Here is a 23,903-nt window from a genome sequence, read left to right as displayed (position 1 = left end):
GGGCATGTCCCTTAATCCTCATTGCCTAGATCTTATTGCTTTTCTGCCCTGGAACCAACAAATAATATTAATTCTGAGAAGGAAGGGAAGAGTTTCTTAAATAATCTATGCCATACTGCTTGTATCTGACCCCTGCAAAGAAGCATTACCTTATATCTTTTCTTCAGAATCAAGATTGGACATTATAATTTTGTAGCACTCAGAGTTGTTTCAGTGTGGTTCATTTTGCTGCCTTTTTATAATCCTCCTATTTGTTGTTCTTCTGATTCTGTTTACTTTCTTTGGGTCAGTTCATATAAATCTTCCTTATGTGCATTCACCATGATAATAATTTCTTATTTCACTGTAACATCTTCTTATATTTGTATACTACAACTTGTTTAACCCTTCTCCAATTGATGGGGTCCATTTTCCCCATTTATTTACTAATACTACAAAAACGCTCTGAATATTTTGGTATATAGTAGGTTTTTGGGGGGTTATTGTCCTTGAAGGGGTTTATGTGTCACAGTGGGATCTCTGGACAATGGTTGTGGACCTTTTAGTCTCTTTCCTCACATAATTCCTGATTGGTAAGCACTCTTTCATAGAGTCCTTTTGGTTTCCTTCCAGCTTAAGCAGTCTAGTAAAATCTACAGAAAATGGCAGTGGTGTGACCTTCAGATCGGGGGCTGATGTGAGCATGGATATTGGAGTATCAGGTTTTGGACCTGATTCTGCTATTGACAGAGCAATGCAGATGGTAAGGACCATGAAAACAGATCTTTAAAATGTGGAGCCATCTTGACTGTTTTATTTTTTGGCAAGGACAGAAATATACTAAAGTTGTCTGATATTTTTCTTCACAAATTAGATTTCAGTAATACATAGTTAATGCTAAAAATGGGCTTATTTGTAGAGTTTATTCATGTTTTTAAACTAAAAATAAAGTGACTATTTTTTGGAACCTTTTAGTTTTAGATAGAATTTGATTGACTAAAATCTCACAATTTCAGAAGTATGAAAGCTTTAAAAAGTCTCTTCATATCTGGAACCATTTTGTACTATATTTAAGGGTTAATGATTTTATTTAATTTTGACTGATATGACATTTTTCTTTTTAATTTCTAGTTAGCGCTATTAAAAGTATCTATACTTTTGATAGGGGAAGGAAAGTAATATAGAGGGAAAACATATAAATATAGAATTTATTTAACATAGAAGTGATGAATGAAAGGGAAATGGGAAAGGGTGAAATCTGAATTCTTTAACCTACTAAATAAACAATATCTGACTTACACTAGACTAAAGCCTAAGTTATCTAAAAGCAAGTCCAACAGGGGTCAGTATCTCACAAAGAGTCCTTGATGAGCCAGAAAAGTAGTCCAGCTGATGTCCTCAGATGTCCCAGCAGGGTAGAGATCTTTTCCCCAGTCCAGCTGTCCACCAGGAAGACTAGAGATATTCTCTCACCACAGCTAGAAAATCCTCAAGACCAGTTGTTTGATGGATGAGTTTCAAGATGATTCACATATACTATACCTGTCTACTTCCTCTCTCAGGTTCAGAGTGCTGTTGGGAAAACTGTCTCTTCAACAGTTTTGGAACTCTGACAGCCCTGGGAGAATTCTGAGTCTTGAGGGCTTGTCACTCAAACTCTTTGCACCCTGTAATTTCCCTTGCTACAGTGCTTCCTTCTCTTTCTGATTTCCTATTATCCATCATATCAGATGTATGGTTCCTCTTCCCTCACTCCCTCCAAACCATTTTCCCCATCTAACAACCTGTCTATTTTCTACCATCCATATATAACCAATAAGATTCACAGTTTGTACTCTTGGTAGCAAATGGAGATTCATCATGAGAGAAACTTCAAATGAATGGATTTTTTTAAAAAAAGCATTTTTAGGAACTATGTGCTAAATGTTGGGGAAATAAATACAAAAGTACCCCCCTAATGTACACCTCTCAAAGAGCTTACACTGAAATAATCAAGCAAGGTGAAGTGAGCAGAACCAGGAGAACATATATATGTATACAGTAAGTACTGAATGATGATCAACTGTAAAGGACTAAACTATTAACAGCAAAGCAAGTTTCCAAGATATCTACATGGGACTCATGATGAAAATGCTGTTCATAGTCAAAGAAGGAACTATTGGATTCTGATTGCAGGTCACAGCATGCCATCTTTCACTTTATTGCCTTCATAGGGTTTTTTAATGTTTGTGTGTGAGATGGCATGAACCATATGGAAAAAATGTATTGTATGAAAGGGCTGGTATGACCTATCTCAGGCTATTTATCACCTCAGGTGGGGAGGGAGAGTGAGAATCCAAGTGGTAAATGTCAGGAAACAATTGTCAAATATTGTTTCTACATGTAATTGGAAAAAAAAAGTAATAAAATAGTAGGGTTAGAGAGGGTGGAGAAAACACATAGGGAGTGATAGCTAAGAAGGAGTATTTTGACTTGGTAAGTCCCAGGGATGGTGAGTGGAGTCATAGGGTAATAGAGTGATATATGTTTTTTAGTATTGATTTAATTATGGTTCCAAAACTAGAGAGAGTGGAGAAGTGGTGTAGCATGGAGAACATGGCCAGGAGAAAAATAAATCATGTCTGGACCACGTGAGGTGCTCACCCATCAGGAAAGCAATTCTAGAGTTGACAAATGTATGTGTTCACACTGTTTAGTCCATAAAGTCCATGTCTCTGCTGCTTTTTTTTTTTGGTTATATAAGGTCTTTAAAATAATTTCTTTCTATGGCTAATTTTGTTCTAACAAGAAATACAGTGCCACATTTGAAGGCACTTTATATCTGGTGATGGGAATCATGACAAAGGCATCATTTTCTCTCTCAGAATGAAAACTTTGCTGTGGAGACAGGGAAACAGCCCATCATCTTTGAAAATCCAATGTATGCAGCCAGAGACAGTATTGTCAATGTTGATCAGCAGGCTCCAGTGAGGAATAAACACACTCCCTTTAAGGTGATTCCTTTTAGTTCTGTTCTTTCCCTGTTTTTGTTCTGTCATCAACATAAAATCTCTTTTGATTTCTCTTTTCAAATAGGAAGAAGTACATAAATCAATTTAGTGCATTTCTAACCTTGACTTTCTGCAGAGATAGGGTTGATTCAAGAATGTTATAATAAAATTTGAAACATCAGAACTATTTTAACATACCGTAGGAATTGTTGAGAGGTTCAAGCCCTTCTCAGTTGTATCAAGAAACTCTTCATTTTGGCTTGCATAAATCCAAGTAATTATAAAAGAGAAAGAAGAGAAGGTAGAACCTCTCATTAGCTTAGGATTCAATAGCCAAAATCCTTTTTTGCTCATTCTTGCTAACTTGTAAGCATCTATTCATTGTTAACACTTAGATCTTCATTGGGATGACAACAGATGGCATATTTAAATATCAGATTGAAATGTTTCCTTACTTAGGACCAGAATATTTAAAGTACCAAAAACATTTAACTAACCCTCTGATGTGTAGTCATTAAAGTTTTAATGTCATGCCATTACTGATATTGCATTTTATTGGTTGTTCTCTCCATAGATGTATACATACATACATACATACAAGTAGAATAAATTTAATGATGGGCCTAAAAGATAGGCTATGAACGTGTAAGAAATTCAGCATGCTCTATGTTTAGGCTTTAAAATGTGTTTTAAATATTATAATAATTTGTTTTTAGAAAAGATCTCTGGATATAAAAACAGCCAATTTCTATCAAATTTATCCATATAATTTCATAATGTTATAAATCAATAAGCATGTATTAAATGATTACTCTGTGTCAGACATTATGCCAAGTGTTGAAGATGTAAAAAACAAAAACAAAATAAAAAACAAAGCTCAGTCCAGAAAAGAAAAACAATCCCTACTGTCAAGGACATTATATTCAAATGAAGATAATAGATACACCAATAGGGACATGAATGCTAAATGCAGTATAGATGGAGAAGCCTTAGAGAGAAAGGTACTAGCAGCTGGAGGGCCTGGGAAAGTCCTCCTGCTGAAGGTGGAGCATGAAGGGAGTCTGGACAAAGCTAGAGAATCTAGGAAGTAGAAGTGAGGAGACATTCCTCCATGTAAGTGACAGCCTTGGTCACTTATGTGACCCTGGACAAGTCCTTTAACTCTGCTTTGCCTCAGTTTCCTCATCTATAAAATGAGCTGGAGAAGAAAATGGCAGACCACTATAGTATTGTGGCAAGAAAACCTCAAATGGGGTTATGAAGAGTAGGACACAACTAAAACGACTGAAAAACATAAAAGTAATAGGGAATCACTATAGCTTATTGAACAGGGAGAATGACAGACCTATTCTTGAGGAAAATCATCTTGGCAGCTGAATGGAGAATGGATTGGGTGGAGAAGGAAAAGACTTGAGAGAATTGACCTTTTAGATGGGTACTACAATAATCTAGATGATAAGGGGCGGAACTTAGTTGGTAGTTGTGCAAATGGAGAGCAGGGGACATAACTGAAAGCTTTTGTGGTGAGAGAAATGATAAGATTTAGCAACTGCCTGGATATATGGGGTGAAAGTGAGTATTTCAGAATGACAACAAGATTGTGAACTCAGTGACTAGAAGGATGGTGCTACCCTCAATAATAATAGAGAAGTTTGGGGAAAGGACTGTGTTTAGAAGGAAAGATTCTAACTCTCCAGAAAGAAAAATTTTTGTTCAACAAAATGTTTGGAACAAAAGGAAAACATAAAGGAAGATTAATTATTCCAAAATATCACCTCCAGCCCCTACAGCTTGCTATTATTCTAAATGTGTTTACTGGTATATACAACTGAATTCTTTATATCAGGTACTTTAGGTAGTCTGGGAAGGAATGAATATGCAAGAAGGACCAGAAGCATCTTTAATAGAGTTTGGAGACTTTTTATCCTCTAATTATAAAGCTAATTTAATTTTTAATGTTTTTGTTTTCTGGAAAATGAGACTTTCTTTGTACTTCAGTGGCACTGGAATCTTTCCTATGCAATCAAAAGAAAATTTAACTTCACAGATATGGCAGAGCAAAATATCCAAAGAAGGAAGTGATAGAGTTGAATGAACATTTTACAAATTTGATTTTTATGTTCCAATTCGTGATGTTATACTATTGATAGTCAGTCTTTAAGACTTTTAGTTTTCATTTTTAAGAAGCAAATAATTTCTCCTTACTCTGCTCTTAAATTCTCTTAATCTGAAGTGTTTCTAATCAAGTGTTACTTGTTATTTCATCTTTTTGGAGCTGGATAAGAAGGTTTAATATGTTTCTAGGTAACTGAATTCAGAAATGAGGATAACCCAAATTATGAAAATCCCATCAGTTCCTCAGAAATTGTTGTTGATGAAAAGCAGCCTTCTACAAGTGCAGAAGCAACCCAAGGAACAGAAGCTGCCCAGGTAAGTTGTGCTTGATTTTAAGAGAGATTTTCAATTTCGATTTTAGTTTCATCTTTGTCAGCTTTAGAGCTAGGCACTTCTAAAAACGAAGAGACCCTGATTCTCACATCCACAAGAATGCAGAACGAATGCTTATTCTCCCAACCCCCATATCCTCAGTCTCCTACAAGTAACATGCAAGTACCATTCCATAGATGTGTGATGAATGTTCTGGCTTTTATGTATTGGAAGCTTAGTGTAATATTTAACATAAAAGTCAAGGAAGAGCAACACTTCTTTAAATTCTGGAATGTGACTTTAACTGTTTGCTTTAATTTTTAATTATATATATATTTAAATTTATATATTATATATACATATATTTATATTTATAGGAAACTCACAGTGACTCATAAACATGGTCTATCATAGATCCAGAGCTGGAAAATACCTCAGGGACCCATTTAGTTCAGTCCTTTTACAGACAGGAAACTGAGGCTCAGGAAGGTTAGATTATTTTCCAGAGGTCAGATAGGTGACAAGGATTCAATCCCAGGGCCTCAGACTCTAAAACTAGTGCTCTTTTCTCTGTGTCCTATATCTCAGTGTGATATATTTGGCAAGTTTTATGAAATTTCCTGGCTTGAGCCTATATGCTTTGGAACTTTTCCCCTTAAATAGAATATAATTATTGTGTACTTCAGAGTTATCAAGCACAATAGGAATGCTACTAAATCACATTAAAATGTAATTGGAAAAGATAAAAAAATTAAAAATTAAATAGAATGTAGATAATGTTAATATGTGGTTTTCTGAGTCACTATGTAGGGATCCTTATGTGAAGTTGAGTGGCCACCAGTTCCTTTTCGAGTTTGTCTCCCCGATGTATTCGCCATATTAAATATATGCATATAAATGTCTGTGGAATTAAACTGTTGGGCAACTGAGCCACTGTATTTATCAATGACTAGGCAGCAATTGGCTGTACTTTTCATGTAGTTCAGTAGCACTTAAGCATCTTGACCACCAGATGGCTTTTTTACTCTTTCCCTGGGCAATCTGGCCTTCAAAAAATTAGAAGCTGGTAGTTTATAACCTTGTTATCAGCATCTCATTATAGGAAATTTAAGGGGGGATGTAAGATGTTATAACCCACCTAGGAACTCCTCAGGGCCAATTAAGCACTAAACTCTTTGATCATAGAAACAAAGTTTATTTTAACAAAAGAGATAAGGGGAACTGGAAAGTATAACCCTGACACTCTTCAGACTGCCTCCACCCAGCTCCTAAATCCCCTGCTTAAGAAGAGTCCTCTGTTCTTCTTTGGGCTCTATCTACACCTCCTTATGCAATCTAAAACCCTTTCCCAAGCTATCTGACTGAACCTTCCCACCATTAATTAATAAAGAAAGAAAGGGAAAAACCCCTGGGTTTGGCTGCTATACTAAGTAACTAAAGCTATAGATGAAAAGCTTTGGATTACCTTAACCACTAGGAATTCTGGTAGAAGGACCACTGTCAGATGAAGATTGGACTCAGGGAAACTAGTTTCCTCCAAGTAAACCCTCTACCTGATTGCCAAAGATTTCTCCATGAAATCCCAACTTACCAGGCAGAATCTCTTAGAGAAAAATTCCTCCTTTAGCTTGAAATTGTAGTTAGAGAGACAAAACCCACTCCCAGCTCAGATGAAATTCAAGAAGGCAGTGAAGTTCAGATATTTTCAGTTTTAGACTCCCACAATCCCTTCCTACCCAGAATCCTTTCCTAGGTCTTATCTTTCCGTCTTTCCACTAACCCTAGAAAACCAGTCTTATCCCTAACTTATATTCCTACACACCTTTATCTCTTGTACTATTATAATTTAAATTATTTAGCCTATGAGCAGATCTGGCATCTATTGTAAATATATTCAAGACACTTTTTTTTAGTTCATTTCTACATCCCAAGTCGAAGTATAATTAGGCATTTCTAATGGGGAAGTGTCCTAGAGGGTTGTAAGATGTTATAAGCCACGTAGGAATCCTTGCTAAAACTGAACCTTTAAAATGGACCTCAGAAATACTCACAAAGTGTAGGAGGCATGGCTAGAGAACAATTTGTTTGAAAGAGATCTGGAAATTATTGAGTTACAAGCTCAATCTGAGTCTGTTATGTGGCATGGCTTTAAAAAAAACCCAGACCAAACTAATAATAAAAGTGATAAGTCCTTTGTATTCTGTTATTCTGACCTGATCCAATCTCATCTAGAGAGTTATGCCGGAGCCCTGGTGTAAGAAGGATTTTGAAAAGCTGGAGCTCACTCACGAGGGGGTGAGCATAGTTTGGGGACTGGGGACTATTCCACATGATAAATACTAAAAGGACTTGGAAACACTGAAGAAATGAAGACTTAGGGGAGATGTGACTGTCTTTAAGGGTCTACAAACTTGACCCCTAGAATTAATTTTTAGATAGTGCCTACTATGTACTCAGCACTGTGGTAAGTGCTTTTCAAGTAACTTAGTTAATGCTTTCATTTGTTCCTGTGCGAGAGGCACTATTATTATCTCCCTTTTACAGTTGAGGCAAACAGAGACTAAGTCCTAGTGGTTATCCATCTCTCTGGAAGGGGGACTCAGTTTTTTGACTTGTGTACCACCCATGCCCTGTGGGTAGTCAAACAGCACAGGCTAGGGGTAAGGCAAAGTAGGAGAGAGGGCTCTCCAGTGGTGAAAGGAGTAGAATAGGAATGTAGGGCACCCTCAGGGTGTCTGCTTTTCCTGCTGCCTGGTGTTTCTGGATAGGTTTTTGTACTCTTTCCCTGGGCAATCAGGCCTTAAAAAATTAGAAGCCAGTCATGTATAACCTTGTGATCAGTGTCATTATAAGAAATGTAATGGATTAAAAATTGCAAACTACTTACTGACTAAAAAACATATCATAGGTAGTTGAACTGAGATTTTCCATGATTTTCTGATCTGTGCTCCAAAATTCTGATTCTGTTCAAGAGAGATAAACTAGTTAGAGTTGTCTTAAAGAAAAGTTTGCTAATTATTCTGTTTCATTGGTTTTCTTTGAGATCAATTACCTAGTTATTCAATCTAGTTTGAAGACTACCTTTCAGATTTTAGTCCTCTCTTCCTATGATGGTTCTCAAATCAATCCTTAGCCAGGAATTCTTTTCCTCTCCCCTCCTCAAGCATTATTAATACCAGACCATCACCTCTAAACTAACTCCTCTCTTCCTCATCTTGACACTTTGGTGAACCACTTTAATGCTACACTTTCTTCTTCTTGTGAATCCTTTACTCCTTTATTGTACTTTATTGTACTGCTGATATTGCTCAGGGATCAGAGCTCAGAGCAATCCTTGGGTTATTCCCACTGTCTACTGCTTTTGCTTTTTTACACACGCTGTTAAATAAAACTGGAAAAAGTCATGGAACCATGCTGTCTGGGTCCACTACAAATTTAACTACATAATCTCAACTGGGCCCTCACTGCTGTTAGGCAATCCTTTCTACCTCTCTAATGAATTCATTCACTCACCTCAGTGGCTCTTCCAGCCCTTCTAATGCTTTCTCATATTTCCCATGGTTCCCCTCTACCCACTCCTCTTTTACTGAAAAAATTGAGGCCATTCATTAGAATTCCCTTTTTTCTCTTCCTCCTCATCTCACATCACCCATATACTTTCTTTCTTTTTTAAAACCTTTACTTTCTATCTTAGTACCAATAGTGTGGATTTGTTCTAAGGAAGAAAAGCAGTAAGATATAGGCGGGGTGTGGGGGGTTAAGTGACTTGTCCAGGGTCACATAGCTAGAAAGTATTTTCTATCCACTGAGCCATCTAGCTGCTCCCTTCTATTACTATCTCTTTTCTCATTCCTATGTCACATAATGAACTCACCCTTCTCCTTGGTCACATCAGTTTTATCTGCCAGTTTTAGCCTCCCAAATAGTAGGGATTATAGCCATGAACCACCATGTCTGGCTGTTTATTTTTAATCCAGAGTTCTTAGAAATGAACTTTTATAACTTGTAACAAGAAAAAAAAAGGATGAAGATTCACAGTACAGCATAATAAACATAATATAACAATAAAATATACATAGTTATAAATAACTACAAAATATTTCATGAATAATCATTAGATTAAAAAAATGAACATTAGTCTACAAGTAATGAGACTAGAGTACTAAATTTGGAGTCAGAGGTCCTCGGTTTGATTGTTAGCACTTCTTCTTACTACTTGTTGCCAGCTTCAAATGATATTTCTTAGACTTCAGAAGAAATCATTCTTAGTCTTTGGTCTAAAATTCAGTAGGCTTAGATTTTGCCAGCCAAGGCAATGTAGGGAATTCCAGAAACAAAGAGTATTTATGAGAATTCATACTTCTCCCTAGAGACCAGTACATCTAGAGCATTGTCAAAATTTGCTATAAGGGGCAAAGTAGAGATACTCATTCTAGATGTTTCCCTAGAACAGATATTTTGGGGTATCTATCTATGGGGTATCTATAGACTTCTCAGAATTTTTTTTAAAATCACAATATAAGAAAATGCTAGGTTTCTGTTAGAGGTTAGTGAAAACAAAGATGTAATATTTTTTTTTTCTTATTCAAGTTCACAAACCTTCTAAATAAGAACCTCTAGGGCAGTCTTTTGGTAAATTGTTCATGCTTTTTGAAAGGAACAAGGATATAAAACACAAGAATTATATGTCTAAGAAAATATGTTTTCCATTTATTAAAGGATAGAAATGTAAACAGCAGACAGCTTAATAGAGTTTAATTTGACTCAGTTTGATAACAATCTTAAGAATGCTCATTCTGATGTCAGAGGATCTGAGTTCAAATTTTTCCTCTTATTACCTATGTGATGTCACTCAATCTCTTTATACTTTGATTTTCTCATCTGTAAAATAGAGGGGATGGAGTGGGGTAGACCAAATGACTTCTGATGTTCCTTCTAGCTCTAAATGTAAGATCTATAATGATAAAAGTATAGTGTCTATTAAATCTTGTGGTTCATACTAAGCCTCGGAAAGACTGAAAATTTCAGCCAGATTATGCACCCCTCCCACCTTGATTCCTTCCCATACCACATCTCTATTTCTCCCTTATAAAAGAAGAAACCCATCTATCTATCTCATCTCCTTTAAAATGTCAATTTATGTGTTTTATACCAGATAGCCTATTGTTTGTCTTTTCAATGGGTAGGGAAGAAGCCAAATGGAGGGAGGGAATTTGGAACAGAAAATTTAAAAAATGAATGCAAAAATTTAAAAACAAATTAATTGAAAATAAAATGTTGATTGATAGTGACCATAGCTATGATTTAATTAGATTCAGTCAAGGTTAGTCCATCTTTGGGCACTCAATTGATGCTAATAATCTGGTGTTAGTGAAAATATAATTTGAATATATTCCTGACCACAGGACCATCCTTAGCTTGCTTATTGTTTGTCTTCTGTCAAAGAAAATAGAATCTTGGCTCAAAAGAGTATTTTTCAGTCATATTTTTCAAGGGGCTGATTTTTTCTTTGAATATTAAATATATCTCTTCTCCAAACTAGGGACCTAATACCCGAGTTTCACAAATACCATCTTCCTGCCCTGACAAAGCTCTCAGCAATAACAAATTTGCTTCCCCAGGCTGCTCATTCCTCCCCCTCCTCTTTGCACTTTGAGTCCCATACCCTCATGCTCATCAGAGTTCTCCTATCTTCATTTTCACTAGATAAAAGAGATGCTATGGCTTAGCCTGAGTCAGTAGGAAAAAAAAATGGCTGGGGACACTGCAGTGACTGCTGGCTCAGAATGAAGCCTCTTTAACCATCCATCACCCAAAATAGTTGGAGAGAACCTAGAAGAGGATTTGATTCTGCGGGTTTTATAGTCTCCTTCTTTAGTCATCTCCTTCCCCAAACATTCAATCGGATTCCATGAATTATTACCTGATTATTCAATGTGATACTTAATGAGATCAGGTGCTCATCTCAGACTTCCATGGTTGAGTGAACCTGTTGCCCCTGGATGTCCAGGGGCTTACATATTTATTCCAATGTTGGCTATACCTGTGATTGTATGACTGTTTCAACCGAGGCAGCACTTTAGTTTTGTTAAGGGTCACTTCAGGGTGATATTTAAGTATTGAGGACTCAGCAGCTTGTCTTTCACCTGAAAATATGTTCAAAAGAGTACAGGTTAGGAACATGAATTCTCTGTGGCTCCGATATTATTTTTTTGAGGCTTTCATTAAAAATGCATTTGATTTCCCCAGGAGATAAAAGCAAAAAGTTACAAGCTCTACTTCTTTTGTGAGAAACCTTTTGATTTTGAACTCAAGCAAACCCTGATATGGGGTTTTATTACTAGCTATTGGCTAGCCTACACAGAGCACATATCTCAGGGAGTTTTCTGTCTTCTCTCAAAAAGAGCTGAAATAATACTTCTCTCTCAGAGATTTTGGGAGGGAAATGCTTTGTCAACCATGTGTTTACTGTAAAAAGGTGAGGTGGTGTAGAACAGGGTTTTAGGGCTAGGAAGAGTTTGTCCCTTAGAACAGGGATTTCTAACCTTTTTTGAGTGTCTTACCCCTTTGATTGTCTGGAGAAAGTATAGACTCTTCAGAATATTTTGAACCTAACAGGTATGGATTCAGATTCTGACTAACTCTAGTTTTTGACTCTGGATTATATTTAACATGTACCTCAGACAATTCCGAGGACTTATCTACTAAGTCATAAATCACAGATCTTTCTTAATTCTATTGAACTTTGAACTTTGTGTGGCCTCCATAATACAAACCAAGCATATTATCAAGATTCTAGGCTACTTGGTAGATTTCTCAGAGAAACAAAGCTATTGACACTCTATTACTTATTCTTGAAAAGCACAAGACATATATAGCCCAAATGCCATCTGGTTTAGCTGTGCTTTTGGACAAGATGTGATAGGTAGTAAGAGCTACATTGAGCTTGTGAGAAAGGGATTGATAGAGCAGAAAACATCTGAACAGTGGCACAGGGACATAGGCTACCACACCACTGACCTGGCTACAGTGACTTCCAGGTGGATTTGCTAAGGAATTCTTTATTCTGTCTCCGGGATTCCAAGCTTTTTTAATCAGCCTGATAACTGGGGAAGAGCAAAGATCCAGTTGATTATGAAACAGAATTGTTCTACATTTTCTACAATTAGCAAGTTTTGTTCAAGACCTCTTTATTATGTCTCTGAGCTTCTAAGAATTTTAAACACTGACTGGGAAGCAGCCATGCTATAATAAAAGGTTATATGAAAAATCAACTAAAGAAAAGGAAGTTACCACAGAAAATTATGTTATGATCCAGTTTCTTCCCCTTACTTTTGTGTAGAACCTGGATCAGAAATTCAGGGCTAATTACCACTCTTCTGCCTTGGAACCAATACACAGTATTGGTTCTAAGACAGAAGGTAAGGGTTTTTAAAAAAAGAAATTTAGGGCTACAAGGGACCTCAGGAAGGTAGGGTCTGGACCTGGTATTGGATTATTATTGAAAATATCCAGGTGAACACTAATAGCTAACATTTATATAGCACCTACTATGCAACAAACACTGTTCTAAGCACTTTATAAATGTTCTCTCTTTATCCTCACAACCATAGGAGGAGCTGTTATTGTCTCCATTTTACATATGGGGAAACTGAGGCAAATGTAGGTTAAAGGGACTTGCTTATGGTTGTAATCTAGTAAGTGTCTGAGGCCAAATTTGAACTCAGATCTGCCTAAATTCAGATCTGCCTCTAACTATACCATTTAGCTGACCCAATAAAGAAACTTCCTCTACCAGTGCAGGTTTTCAGGTAGTTTCCTAAAGTATGGAGGAGCTGTAACTTGCCCAGAGCCACTCAGCCAGTATGTATCAGAGGTGGAGCTTAAACCCAGGTCTTCCTGGTTTCCAGTCCAGTTCACTGTCAACTATGCTTAGTGATTCAGATAAGGAAACTGAGTCCTAGAGAGGATAAATAATTTCCCAAGGGAAATCAAGTCACAAGCTGCTGTGCCTTTCAGGATTTGCATGTGGTGGGTACTTTGACTCTGTATGTATCCAGTGCTTGTTGAGTGGTCTGCATGTTTTATTTGGACACTGGTGTAATGACCCATTTCTCAAAGTGAGAGGTAGATGTACTGAAAAGTTAAAGGTGGGCAGAGCTTTGAAATTATTAGGTGAAAAGAAGAAAAAGAGCATAGCTTTGTTGTTTCAGTTATTGTTTGGAGACCATAGATGGTACAGAAGCATCCACAGGGCTGACTGAAGAAATTGGCCTCACATTCCTTTGGCTTTCAGGGGAGGAGGTCAAGTGGAAAACTAAAACATTGTTATGGAAAATTATCTGTTTTTTCTCCAATTGCTCCCTTTTCCTTTAGGAGTCTAAATGGAACTTCTTCAAACGAAAATTGAAGCAAAGTACCAACTTTGAAAATCCAATCTATGCAGAGGTAAATACTTTCTTAATTTGTGATTCTTTTTTTTTCTTTAGGCCCAAATTACTTTGCAAAGTTACACACACAGATTCTTGTTCTTGTTCATCCTCCTCCTCCTCTTCCCTTTTTTAGAACAATATAAAAATTTGATTCTACTAACTCAGATTTCTTTCCTTCCCACCAAAGCATTTGTTCTTCTTCTTATGCATAATCAGTCAGTCCATAGGTATAGATATTTATTAACTCTTTACTGTTCCAGACACTCTACTTAAGGGCTGATTATACAAAAAGAGGCACAAGACAGTCTAATGGGGGAAGACAACCTTTGATTCAACTCAATGAACATTTATTTAAGCACCTGCTCTGGCCCAGGCACTATGCTTCATTCCAGGGATACAAATAATAATAAAAAAGAGTCCTTGCTCTTAAGCAGCTTACAATGTAATATAGGGATATAATACATAAGAGGAAGCTACAAAGCCTTGTGTGTGGGACACCAGAAAGTATCTGCCATAGGGCCATCTTATGTGCACAAACAAGTCATATATAGAAGGGGAAATAATTAAAAGAGAAAATAAACTAAAATGAATGTTTTTTGTAGAAGATGGGATTTTAGTTAGGACTTGTATGAAGGCAGTAGATGAGAGAGCACTCCAGGATTGAGGGATGTTAAAAAAAAAGGTTGAAATCAAGAGATGGAGCAGCATGAAGGACAGTGTTACTGGATTAAAGAATCAGGGAGAAAGGTGTAAGACTGGACAGGAAGGAGAGGCATAGCCTTTGAAGGGATTCAAATGCCCAAAAGAGCATTTTGAATTTGATCCTGGAGGAAATAGGAAGGCATTGGAGTTTAGAGTAGGGGGAGGTGAGAGGGTCAGATCTGTGCTTTGTGGCTGAATAGAGGATGAATTAAGAGTGAGGAGAGATTTGAAGACTTTTATCTCAGCAATCAAGGCATCAGGTGATGAAGGCGTGTACCAAAGAGGTGGCTGTGTCAAAAGAGAGGAGGATATGTATTTGAAAGATGTTGCAAAGGTGAAATCAGTAAGCCATGGTGACAGAATGAATATATGGAGTAAGAGATAGGAGGAGTCAAGGAAGATATCTGGGTTGTGAGTCTGAGGGGCTGGGAAGATGATGTTGCCCTCCACAATAATAAGAAAGGTAGGGATGTGTTTGTGTGTGGGGAAGTGTGGAGGAAAGATAGTGAGTTCATCTTCAGATATGTTGAGTTTAAGATGTCTATTGAGCTATCTGAGGGGCTAATGGAAATGAAGAAAGGTTAGTAATTCTGAAATTATTGTTTTAGATGGAGAAGGAGCAACAAGAAGTCACGGCTGCAGTGCCACCCCCATCTCCTTCACTGAATACTGACATCACTCAAAGAAAAGACCAAACTCCAGCTTATGTAGCAACTGAAGATACATTTCAAGATACTGCTAATCTTGTTAAAGAAGACTCTGAGGTATAACTAGTGCCACTGATTTAGGGAATAATTAGAAATATACTTTTGCACATATATTTTTACAAACAGATGGAAAAAGCATAACATTCAGTACTTTATAAAAATATATACATATATAAATATATATAATTTCTTGCCTATAGTTGGAGATGTCTGTTTAAACTATGCCTTGTGTTTTTTTACTTATGCCAACTCATATTTTTATGAAGAATTATCACAATGTACTATATGTATATCTTTGCACTGAAGCTGTCTGAAAGTAATGTTATAAATATATTTGTATATTTGTAAATTTTGAAAAGATTATCATGTCATTGATGTTGCTAATAAAAATGTCCACTGAATTGCTTATTGCATCTCTAGAGGTAAATTATTTCAGTGGAGGGGGAAAAATCAAGGTAATATAAAGACTGTGCTCCTTTTCAGACAATGGGCACCATATTTTCATCTTTAGATTTTTTCAGGAAATATAACCAGGACTACTTCACAATGTCCATTCATATGTATGAATACCAAATTACTGTGAGTTGTTAAATTCCAGCTTCTTCCATATTAAAAGAAGTCTCTGTATACACACACACCAGTATATAAAAGATGACCATAGACCCTTCGGTTTATGTGAAAGACAGGAAAATCAGTTTCGCAGGTTTTAGTTCAAAGACTGACAACCGAAACAGACACTGTACATTTTGATGTTGTCGAGCTAGAGTGTATTATTCTCTTCTCTGTGTGCTCTCCCCTCAACTGCCAATTAAACATTTCTATCTGTAGTACGTCTAAGAAGATTCTATATCATTAGATGCTAGCATTACACTATTGTGACACTTTGTGCTTAATTTAATGATACTTTTTTTCTTCTGATGAGAATAGAGAAAAGGTCACTCATTCGACTAAAATCTCCAGCAGGCTTACCTGGGGACTGAAATGCTACAGCTGGAAAATGTTTACTTCTCTGCCTTTTCATCTAGTCTGTCACAAAAAATGTTGGCGGTTCAGAACTCAAGCTTTAGTTTGGGGGTTTTGTGCAGATTTGATTGTCATTGACTATTTATTTCCTGAGGTGGATATGAATAGAAAGGGAAACAATTTCTACTAATAGTCATTATTAGGTCCTTTGATTGAATCTATGTATCTGTATCAGAATGTCCTGGATAGCTAGCTTAGTTTTTACACACACACACACACACACACACACACACACACACACACACACACACACACACACACACACGTGCGTGCACGCATGGATGGTGTAGTTTACATAATAGGAACCATTTAAGGAAAATTTGGGGCTTCTGAAAGAATGTATAATTTCACATTTCTTGTCACCTTCCCCTATAGCCAGCCATGCCTATAAACTGCAAATCTAATAAATATATCACGAAGGAAAAATTTACCACTGATTGTCCTATACCTGAGTTCTTATATTGGTTCTCCATATTTTGGCCTCTTATTGTAATTATTATGAAATGTATATTGATTGGAAAAGCAACTGGGAAGTGATGCTGCTGAATAAATCTAATAAATGTGTTATTTTATCAGACCTACTTCATATCTTTGTGTGTTTCACTAATGAGTGTACTCTTGTACTCTGTAGAGATCCAAGGGAACCAGGTTTTTATAAATAGCACCAGCTAAGGGGCAGCTGGGTGGATTGAGAGCCAGGCCTAGAGATGGGAGGTCCTAGGTTCAAATCTGGCCTCAGACACTTCCCAGCTGTGTGACCCTGGGCAAGTCACTTGACCCCTATTGCCTAGCCCTTACCACTCTTCTGCCAATACTGTGTATTGGCTCCAAGACAGAAGGTAAGGGTTTAAAAAAAATAGCACCAGTTAAAATACTGTAGGCTATACTTTCTTGGTTGAAATGTAAGATTGTTTTTTTTTTTTTGAAGAAGCACAAGATTTCTAGGGCAGGACTCATTTCATTTTGTGACATTTTGTCCTGGAATATTCCAGTATAAGAAATGAGAACTAAGTCTAATTAAAATCAAGTCATCAAACATTTATTAAACACTGAGTATGTGCTAGGCATTGTGTTAAATGTTGGGATATAAAGAAAGGCAAAATCCAGTACTCCAAGCATCTATGATTTTGTCAATATGGATATTTTCTCCAAAACCTTTCAAATATATCTACCTCTGCCCAATATATGGAACTTTTGTATGAGTTCTTCCATAAGATTACGATTGCAGAGGGTCTGCCCAACATATCATAGGCTTCCTAGAAATAGTCAAGTGTTGTGAAAACTCACTTAGCCAACAATATATTGTAATATTTCCTATATTGATGCATATTTGTGGTCCTATGAAAACCAGATTCTTAGTCTATGCCAGGATTTTACCAAAGAGACTCACCAAATTATATTCAGGGCCAAAACCTGACAACCCAATTGAAGTATGTGTTGGGAAGAGAGAAGGGTTTGGGTTTTTACTTACAGTTGTCAGAATTGTTTCAGAGGATAATGTAGTGAAATACTATTCTTGAGTAATGGGGAGGTTTTCCTCCCCCCACCCCATTTTGGAGGAGTGGGATGATCACATTTTAATTCAATTTCTTATATTGCATCTTCTGAAAATACAGATTGGAAGGAAGTTTGGCTTGTTTGGAGGGAAGAACTTAGTTTTTGAAAGGGCAGCCAATGATCCGCTAGTCTTTCCATATTTTGCTCACATTTTGTACAACATCGCAGAGGGTAGGGATTCATTCAGTTATGGCCATTGACAATGGATGATGGTAGGACAAGGAATTGTTCTAGCCATCCTGTAAGAAAGGCCAAGGAGGAAGAGAAGTACCTCTGAAGGAAGGGAGGGGTAAAAATCCATTTTCATCTGCCTTTAAGAGCAATTTGATTTATTTTATTGCATTTTCCTGTGCCAACAACATACTAAATGACATGTTTCCTACATAATGTCCTGCTTACAAACTAGCTTGAGAGCTTATTAAGCCCATTACAATGCAAACCACTCACATTAACAAGTGACATTATTTCCTCAGAGAAAGCATTTGTCTCCATGGGAGTCTTTTACCTGGGAGATTTGGCTCATGTTAAAGGTATTTTAGTCCTCTCAGTAACCTCAAGCTGGTTCTACTATCCTCAAATAAGCCACATAGTCAATTCAAAAACATCCCAATTTTCACTAGTAAAGATGCACTCTCTGGAGTTGAGCAATTGGCCTGAAATACAAGGTTTTATGAGGCATCTAAACCTTTTGTGTAGGGTATCAAGGCTGAAAAGTTGCTATGCAGGATAATTTTCTTGTAATAGAGCTATGGCAGACATTTCATTTAAGAATTTACAACACCAAAGAAGCTTCTGGGATTCTGATTCGATCCATATTTCCATGAAGGCTGTCTCAGATGGATAGTAAAACTATTTGGAAAAGCAGACCATCCTCTGTGGTACAAATGCCAGCCTGATGATTTTTAATGGGAAGAGAACGACTGAGCATGATCTCTGTGTTTAGAAACATAAGTAAATTAATCATGAATTTCTCTTCTGGAAATAAATCCCAACTTTTTAATTAATCTAACATGGTACTTTAAAGTTTTTTCCCCCCCAAGATATCCATGGTAGGCTAGCTATCAGAGCTCTGAAAAATCACTGAAGTGCATTTCCTTCATCTTTTCTGATTCTATCACAGCTAATGAAAGGATGGTCTACTGTGTCATGCAGCTGTAGGACAGGGGCCATCACCACCGAGTGGAGCAGACGCTCCATATATTTGGTCTGTTGTATCTGGCCTATTTTCCTTCCAGAATGGATCAGAAGTTCATGTACAAATGTATTGATACTTGACATTTAATTCTGCATATGACTGCGACTTGTATAAATAAGCACTAAATACTTAGTTCAGTCCAGGTGAAATATTGAAGTTTGGGTTTATTTTGCATATTTTCCCATGTGTCTATAATAGCTACTTAATTCCCTGAACCTTCTCTTGGCAGCCAGCCTCCATATTTCCACCAATTTTGGTATTCTTTCCCCAAATTTGGGAAATAATTTTTTCTCAAAGTGTGTCACCCAAGATCCTTTTGGGGACCTGTGAGGTCAAAATTATTTTCATAATAGCATTAAAAATTGTGAATATTGATAGATTTAGCTCATATTAACAAAAGCTCTTTGGGGGATACTAATTAATTTTTTTAGAGTGTAAAGAGGTCTTGAGACCAAAAGGTTTGAGATCTACTACCCCACTTCCAAACACACACTAGGCTTACTCCTCCTCCAAACTTCCCTATTTCTGTTGAGGACAACACTATCCTTCTAGTCACTCAGGTTGACAACTTCAAAATCCAACTCTTACTGGTAGGGATGTCAAATATCATGGTAGGCTGAATGGATAGGGTTCTTATTCTAAGCTCTACATCATGTTGACTTCTCCCCATGCATGAAAGGCAAAAAAATGTATGATGTTGTGGAAAGAATGCTGGAAATTGGAATTTTTTGTTTTATTTTCATAGAATAATGTAGATTATTTATTTGGACTTGGAAGGCATTTTAAAGGACTCTTTCATTTTTTCATGTAAGGAAACTGAGGACCAGAGAGGCTAAATTATTTGACCAAGGTTATCCAATAGTAAGTAGCAGAGTTAACTAGCATCTCAACCAAAATCCTAGGACTAAAAATCCAGCACTCCTCTTCTACATATATTTCTTAAAAATTTTTGTTGATTTCTTTTGTTTTCATGTCACCTACATTGTCCAATGTATTCTCTATCCTAACCCCTTGAGATGTCTTATTTTAAAAATAAAATAGAAAGCAATTTCAGCAGGCCAAAGCAGAATGATAGACAATCTCAACACACTAGTAGGATGGAAAACAGAAAGATAGTTGACTTCCCTGATACTCTCATGACTGAAGAATAAATACCTCTGCTAGAACTGAATTGAATTGGGCATAACAGAGCAGAATAAGTCTTTGATCCTGGTTGTTTGACGAGCACATGCTGAATGGGAAAGAGAAAGTGAATAGTGGTCCAAATCAGCTCAACTAGATCTGTAATTTCACTGATGTCCCCTCCAACAATGTAGATTGCAAACTCTCCATCCTGTTACTACATATCTATCCAAACTTCTCATAATCTGCCTTGGAGGGCTTCCCTTGTCTTGTCTAAATATTGGGAGGATGCCAGTGGACCATGAAGACTTTCCATCAGTTATTCTTCCCTCTTGCTACATGACCAGTTCACCTTTTCTCAATAATGTATTTCTTTAATGACACTCTAGAACAGTGCCTGCATATATAACCAGCTTATATAATTGAAAGCGGGACTAGAGGCTTTCCTGTAAATATTAAGGTGCTATTTGTACCCTAATACTTAGCACTGTCTTTCAAAGTTGTTTGTCTTTACAATATTATTGTCATTGAATAAATTGTTCTCCTGGTTCTATTCATTTCCCTCCATGTCAGTTCATATAATTTTCCCAAGATGTTTCTTCATTTCTTAAAGAACAATAGTATTTAAGCACATGTATATGCCCTAACCTATTTAGCCATTTCCCAATTTATTGACACCACCTCAAGTTCCTGTTACCTTAAATAGAGCTATAAATATTTTTGTGAATAACAAGCACTTAGTAAATGGTTTTTAATTCACTCATTTGTTTTTCATCCATTCACAGTGTCCAGAATATAGCAAATGCTTAATAAATGCTTGTCCCATTAATGAATGACATCATTTTTACAGCTCTTGATAATTCCTCATTTGTAATATTTTGTACCATGAGCCTTTCCATTGACCTTTAACTGGTACTGATCTTCACTTTCTATTCTTCAGTTGCTGTAGTGTTCCATAACTTGAAGTCACAGAATATCACCAGGAGAATATTGATATTAAAATGATGGGTCTTTGAACAATAGCCAAATCCCAAGAAAAGGAACAGAGCCTTTTATTAGAGATCCAGTGAAGTGAATTAGATGTGGGAGTAAAATGAAGCTGCTCTTCTTTCTTACTGCTCCCTTTGGTTCTCCTTCCTCCTTTCAAAAAGCCTCAGTATTTAATTCCATTCTAGTCTTCAGCTTTTAAAGTCAGAGTTCAGTGTTATAGCATTTATCCTTGAGAAAGGAAAAGTAAAATAACTCAGAGAAAAGGGAAGGAAGAGAAGGATAGTTCCTATGGAAAACAATGATGTCTGGTATGGTTGATTTAAAAAATGAAGCAAGAAATCACTGTAGCTCATAGGCTTTCTGGAAGTAATAAGAAGAAAATTTTTTTTAGCTTAATTCCTTTTCTATTTTCCTTTGGCTACTCTCTAACATATTTCAGAACCCTATAATGGAAGCAATGCTTAGTCATTGTCAGAATCCTTTAATTGACAAAGGTCAATGTAAAGATGTTGGCTTATTTAAGAAAAGAGAATAGATGTGAATAACTGGAAGAACCTGATTAAATGTTCTTTCCTAGTACAGAAACTCAGTCTAGTCCAACTATTTGCATTTTAGGCCTTTCTTGTTGATGAATGTAACATTGATTTTTAAAATATTATTTCAAACAGCAAAATTTACCACTCCCTCATATCTTGGCTTCTGTTACCTCTCATCCCTTCTAAGAATAAAAGAACAAAATCCTTGTTACAAACATGTATAGTCAAGCAAAAAATATTTTGGCCAAAGACTTCTTTTGTACTGAGCCTTACATTTCTTTTCAGAGATGGGTACCATCTTTCATTATTCCTCCTCTGGAACCAAGGTTGGTTATTATACTGTTAGAGTTCAAAGTTGTTTGTCTTTACAATATTATTGTCATTGTATAAATTATTCTTCTGTTTCTATTCATCTCATGCCATATCAGTTCATACAATTTTCCCCAGATTTTTCTGAAACCATATTCATTTCTTATGGAACTGTAGTATTTCAGCACATTTATATACCACAACTTGTTTAGTCATTTTCCAATTGATTGGCACCACTTCAGGTTCCCATTTTTTGCCACCTCAAAAAGAGCTAAAGCTATTTTTGTATAACTTTAAAGTTTGTTTTGCTTAGAATTATTCTCTCCCTTAATCTGTCCTCCTTCTGATATCACCTTTTTCTTTATCTCATTTCCCTCCCATTTCCCTGTTGAGTGAGATATATTTCTATACCCAACTGTGGGTAAAAAAAAAAAAAAAAATATATATATATATATATATATATATATAGTTTTTGCTAGTCTTTCCCCATCATACTTTTCTCTTTCTTGTTTGTATAGTTTTCTACTTGTATACCCTGATTATAGGAGATAATTTCCCCCAACTTTCCATTTTCTCTCTCCTTTAGTGTATTCCTCTTCTCCTCTCCCTCTATCCTTTTCTTTAGAACATCAAGACATAATAGAACCACTTCTGGGGCATATCTAGTTAGACTGCCTCTATGACCTTTGATGATGATAAGGTTCAGGAGGGACATATGTAGCTCATGTTTACATTTTTGATATTCCTTTTAACTCATTTGTTTGAACTTTAAAGTTCTGGTCTTTTCATCAGGAATACTTGGAAGTCCTCTATTTCATTAAAGATTCATTTTATATGTCTTGTAAGGTTATATGCAGTTTTGCTGAGTAAGTTATTCTGAGCTATACTATAATATTCCAAGTTCTCCGCTCCTTGATAGTGGTACCTGTTAAGTCATATGTGAGCCAAACTGTGGCTCCTCAGAATATTTCTGGTTGCTTGCTGTATTTTTAATTTGAGTTGGAAGCTTTGGATTTTGTCTATGATGTTCCCTATTTTCATCTTGGGATTTCTTTGAAGATGTGACCAGGGGATTTCTACTTTGGCCTCTAATTCTAAGAGATTTGTTCATTTACCTTTTAAGATTTGTTAACATATGCTGGAAATATATAGGTTGCCCTTTCATTAAATGATTAACTAAGAAACTTTACAAATTCAATGATATAGTTAACCTTAAATATTTTGTATGAAAGTATTATACTATTAAAAAACTTTTGCAAATAAAAATATTTGTTAATATAAGAAATCTAAGCTCTTTTTTTAGTTGTGGTTGTCAAATAGCATAGTGATTCTTAAATTTTTCCTTTTCATTTTATTTTCTAAGTCAGTTGTTTTTGCTGTAAGAAATTTTACATTTTCCTTTATTTTTCAGTTATTTGACTACATTTTAATATTTCTTGTTGTCCCATGAAATTATTGACTTCTGTTTGGTTTATTTTGATTTTCAGGCACTTTGTTGCTTGGGTAAGTATTTGTAACTTATGCAAAGCTATTAATTCCCTTTTCAATTATTTTTTCTATAGCTCTCATTTCTTTTCCAATTTTTTCTTCTGATACTATTTTATTTATTTTTTAGAACTGAACTCTTTGACAAAACTCTTTCTTCATCCTTTCTATGAATTTTAATTGAATTTGTGCCCAAGTTGTATTTTTCTTTGAGGTTTTACTTATAGATGTTTTGAGTGTTTGCTCTTCTACATTTTTATGTAGAGCATCCTTGTCACCTTAAGAGATTTTTATGATGGGGTTCTTTTTTGGGGGTTGTTCATTCTACCAGGCTTCTTCTTGACTTTAAACTTACAATTTTAGGATCAGGTTCTGTGTACTTTTAGAGGGAATGGTTGGGTTGATCCTACGGTTGATTTCTTGGGGTATTGTATATGTGTGATTCTAGT

General features: G+C 36.1%; 1 protein-coding gene across 3 annotated transcripts in view; it reads left to right on the top strand.

Annotated features, from left to right (window-relative positions):
- LRP2 (LDL receptor related protein 2) overlaps positions 1-16,841 on the top strand; it is a 253,034-nt gene extending 236,193 nt beyond the window's left edge. For all 3 annotated transcript variants that reach the window (XM_056793983.1, XM_056793982.1, XM_056793984.1), the window contains exons 75-79: positions 613-742; positions 2,844-2,972; positions 5,274-5,399; positions 13,773-13,844; positions 15,139-16,841. In XM_056793983.1, the coding sequence (XP_056649961.1) occupies positions 613-742; positions 2,844-2,972; positions 5,274-5,399; positions 13,773-13,844; positions 15,139-15,300 (619 nt within the window). In that variant the 3' untranslated portion in view covers positions 15,301-16,841. The remainder of the gene's footprint in view (positions 1-612; positions 743-2,843; positions 2,973-5,273; positions 5,400-13,772; positions 13,845-15,138) is intronic.
- Positions 16,842-23,903: the final 7,062 nt, after the last annotated feature.

Source organism: Monodelphis domestica, chromosome 4 (genome assembly GCF_027887165.1).
Source record: "Monodelphis domestica isolate mMonDom1 chromosome 4, mMonDom1.pri, whole genome shotgun sequence".
Classification (NCBI taxonomy): Eukaryota; Metazoa; Chordata; class Mammalia; order Didelphimorphia; family Didelphidae; genus Monodelphis; species Monodelphis domestica.
The sequence above is the reverse complement of the archived record's forward strand: the minus strand, read 5'-3'. Positions and strand labels throughout refer to the sequence as shown.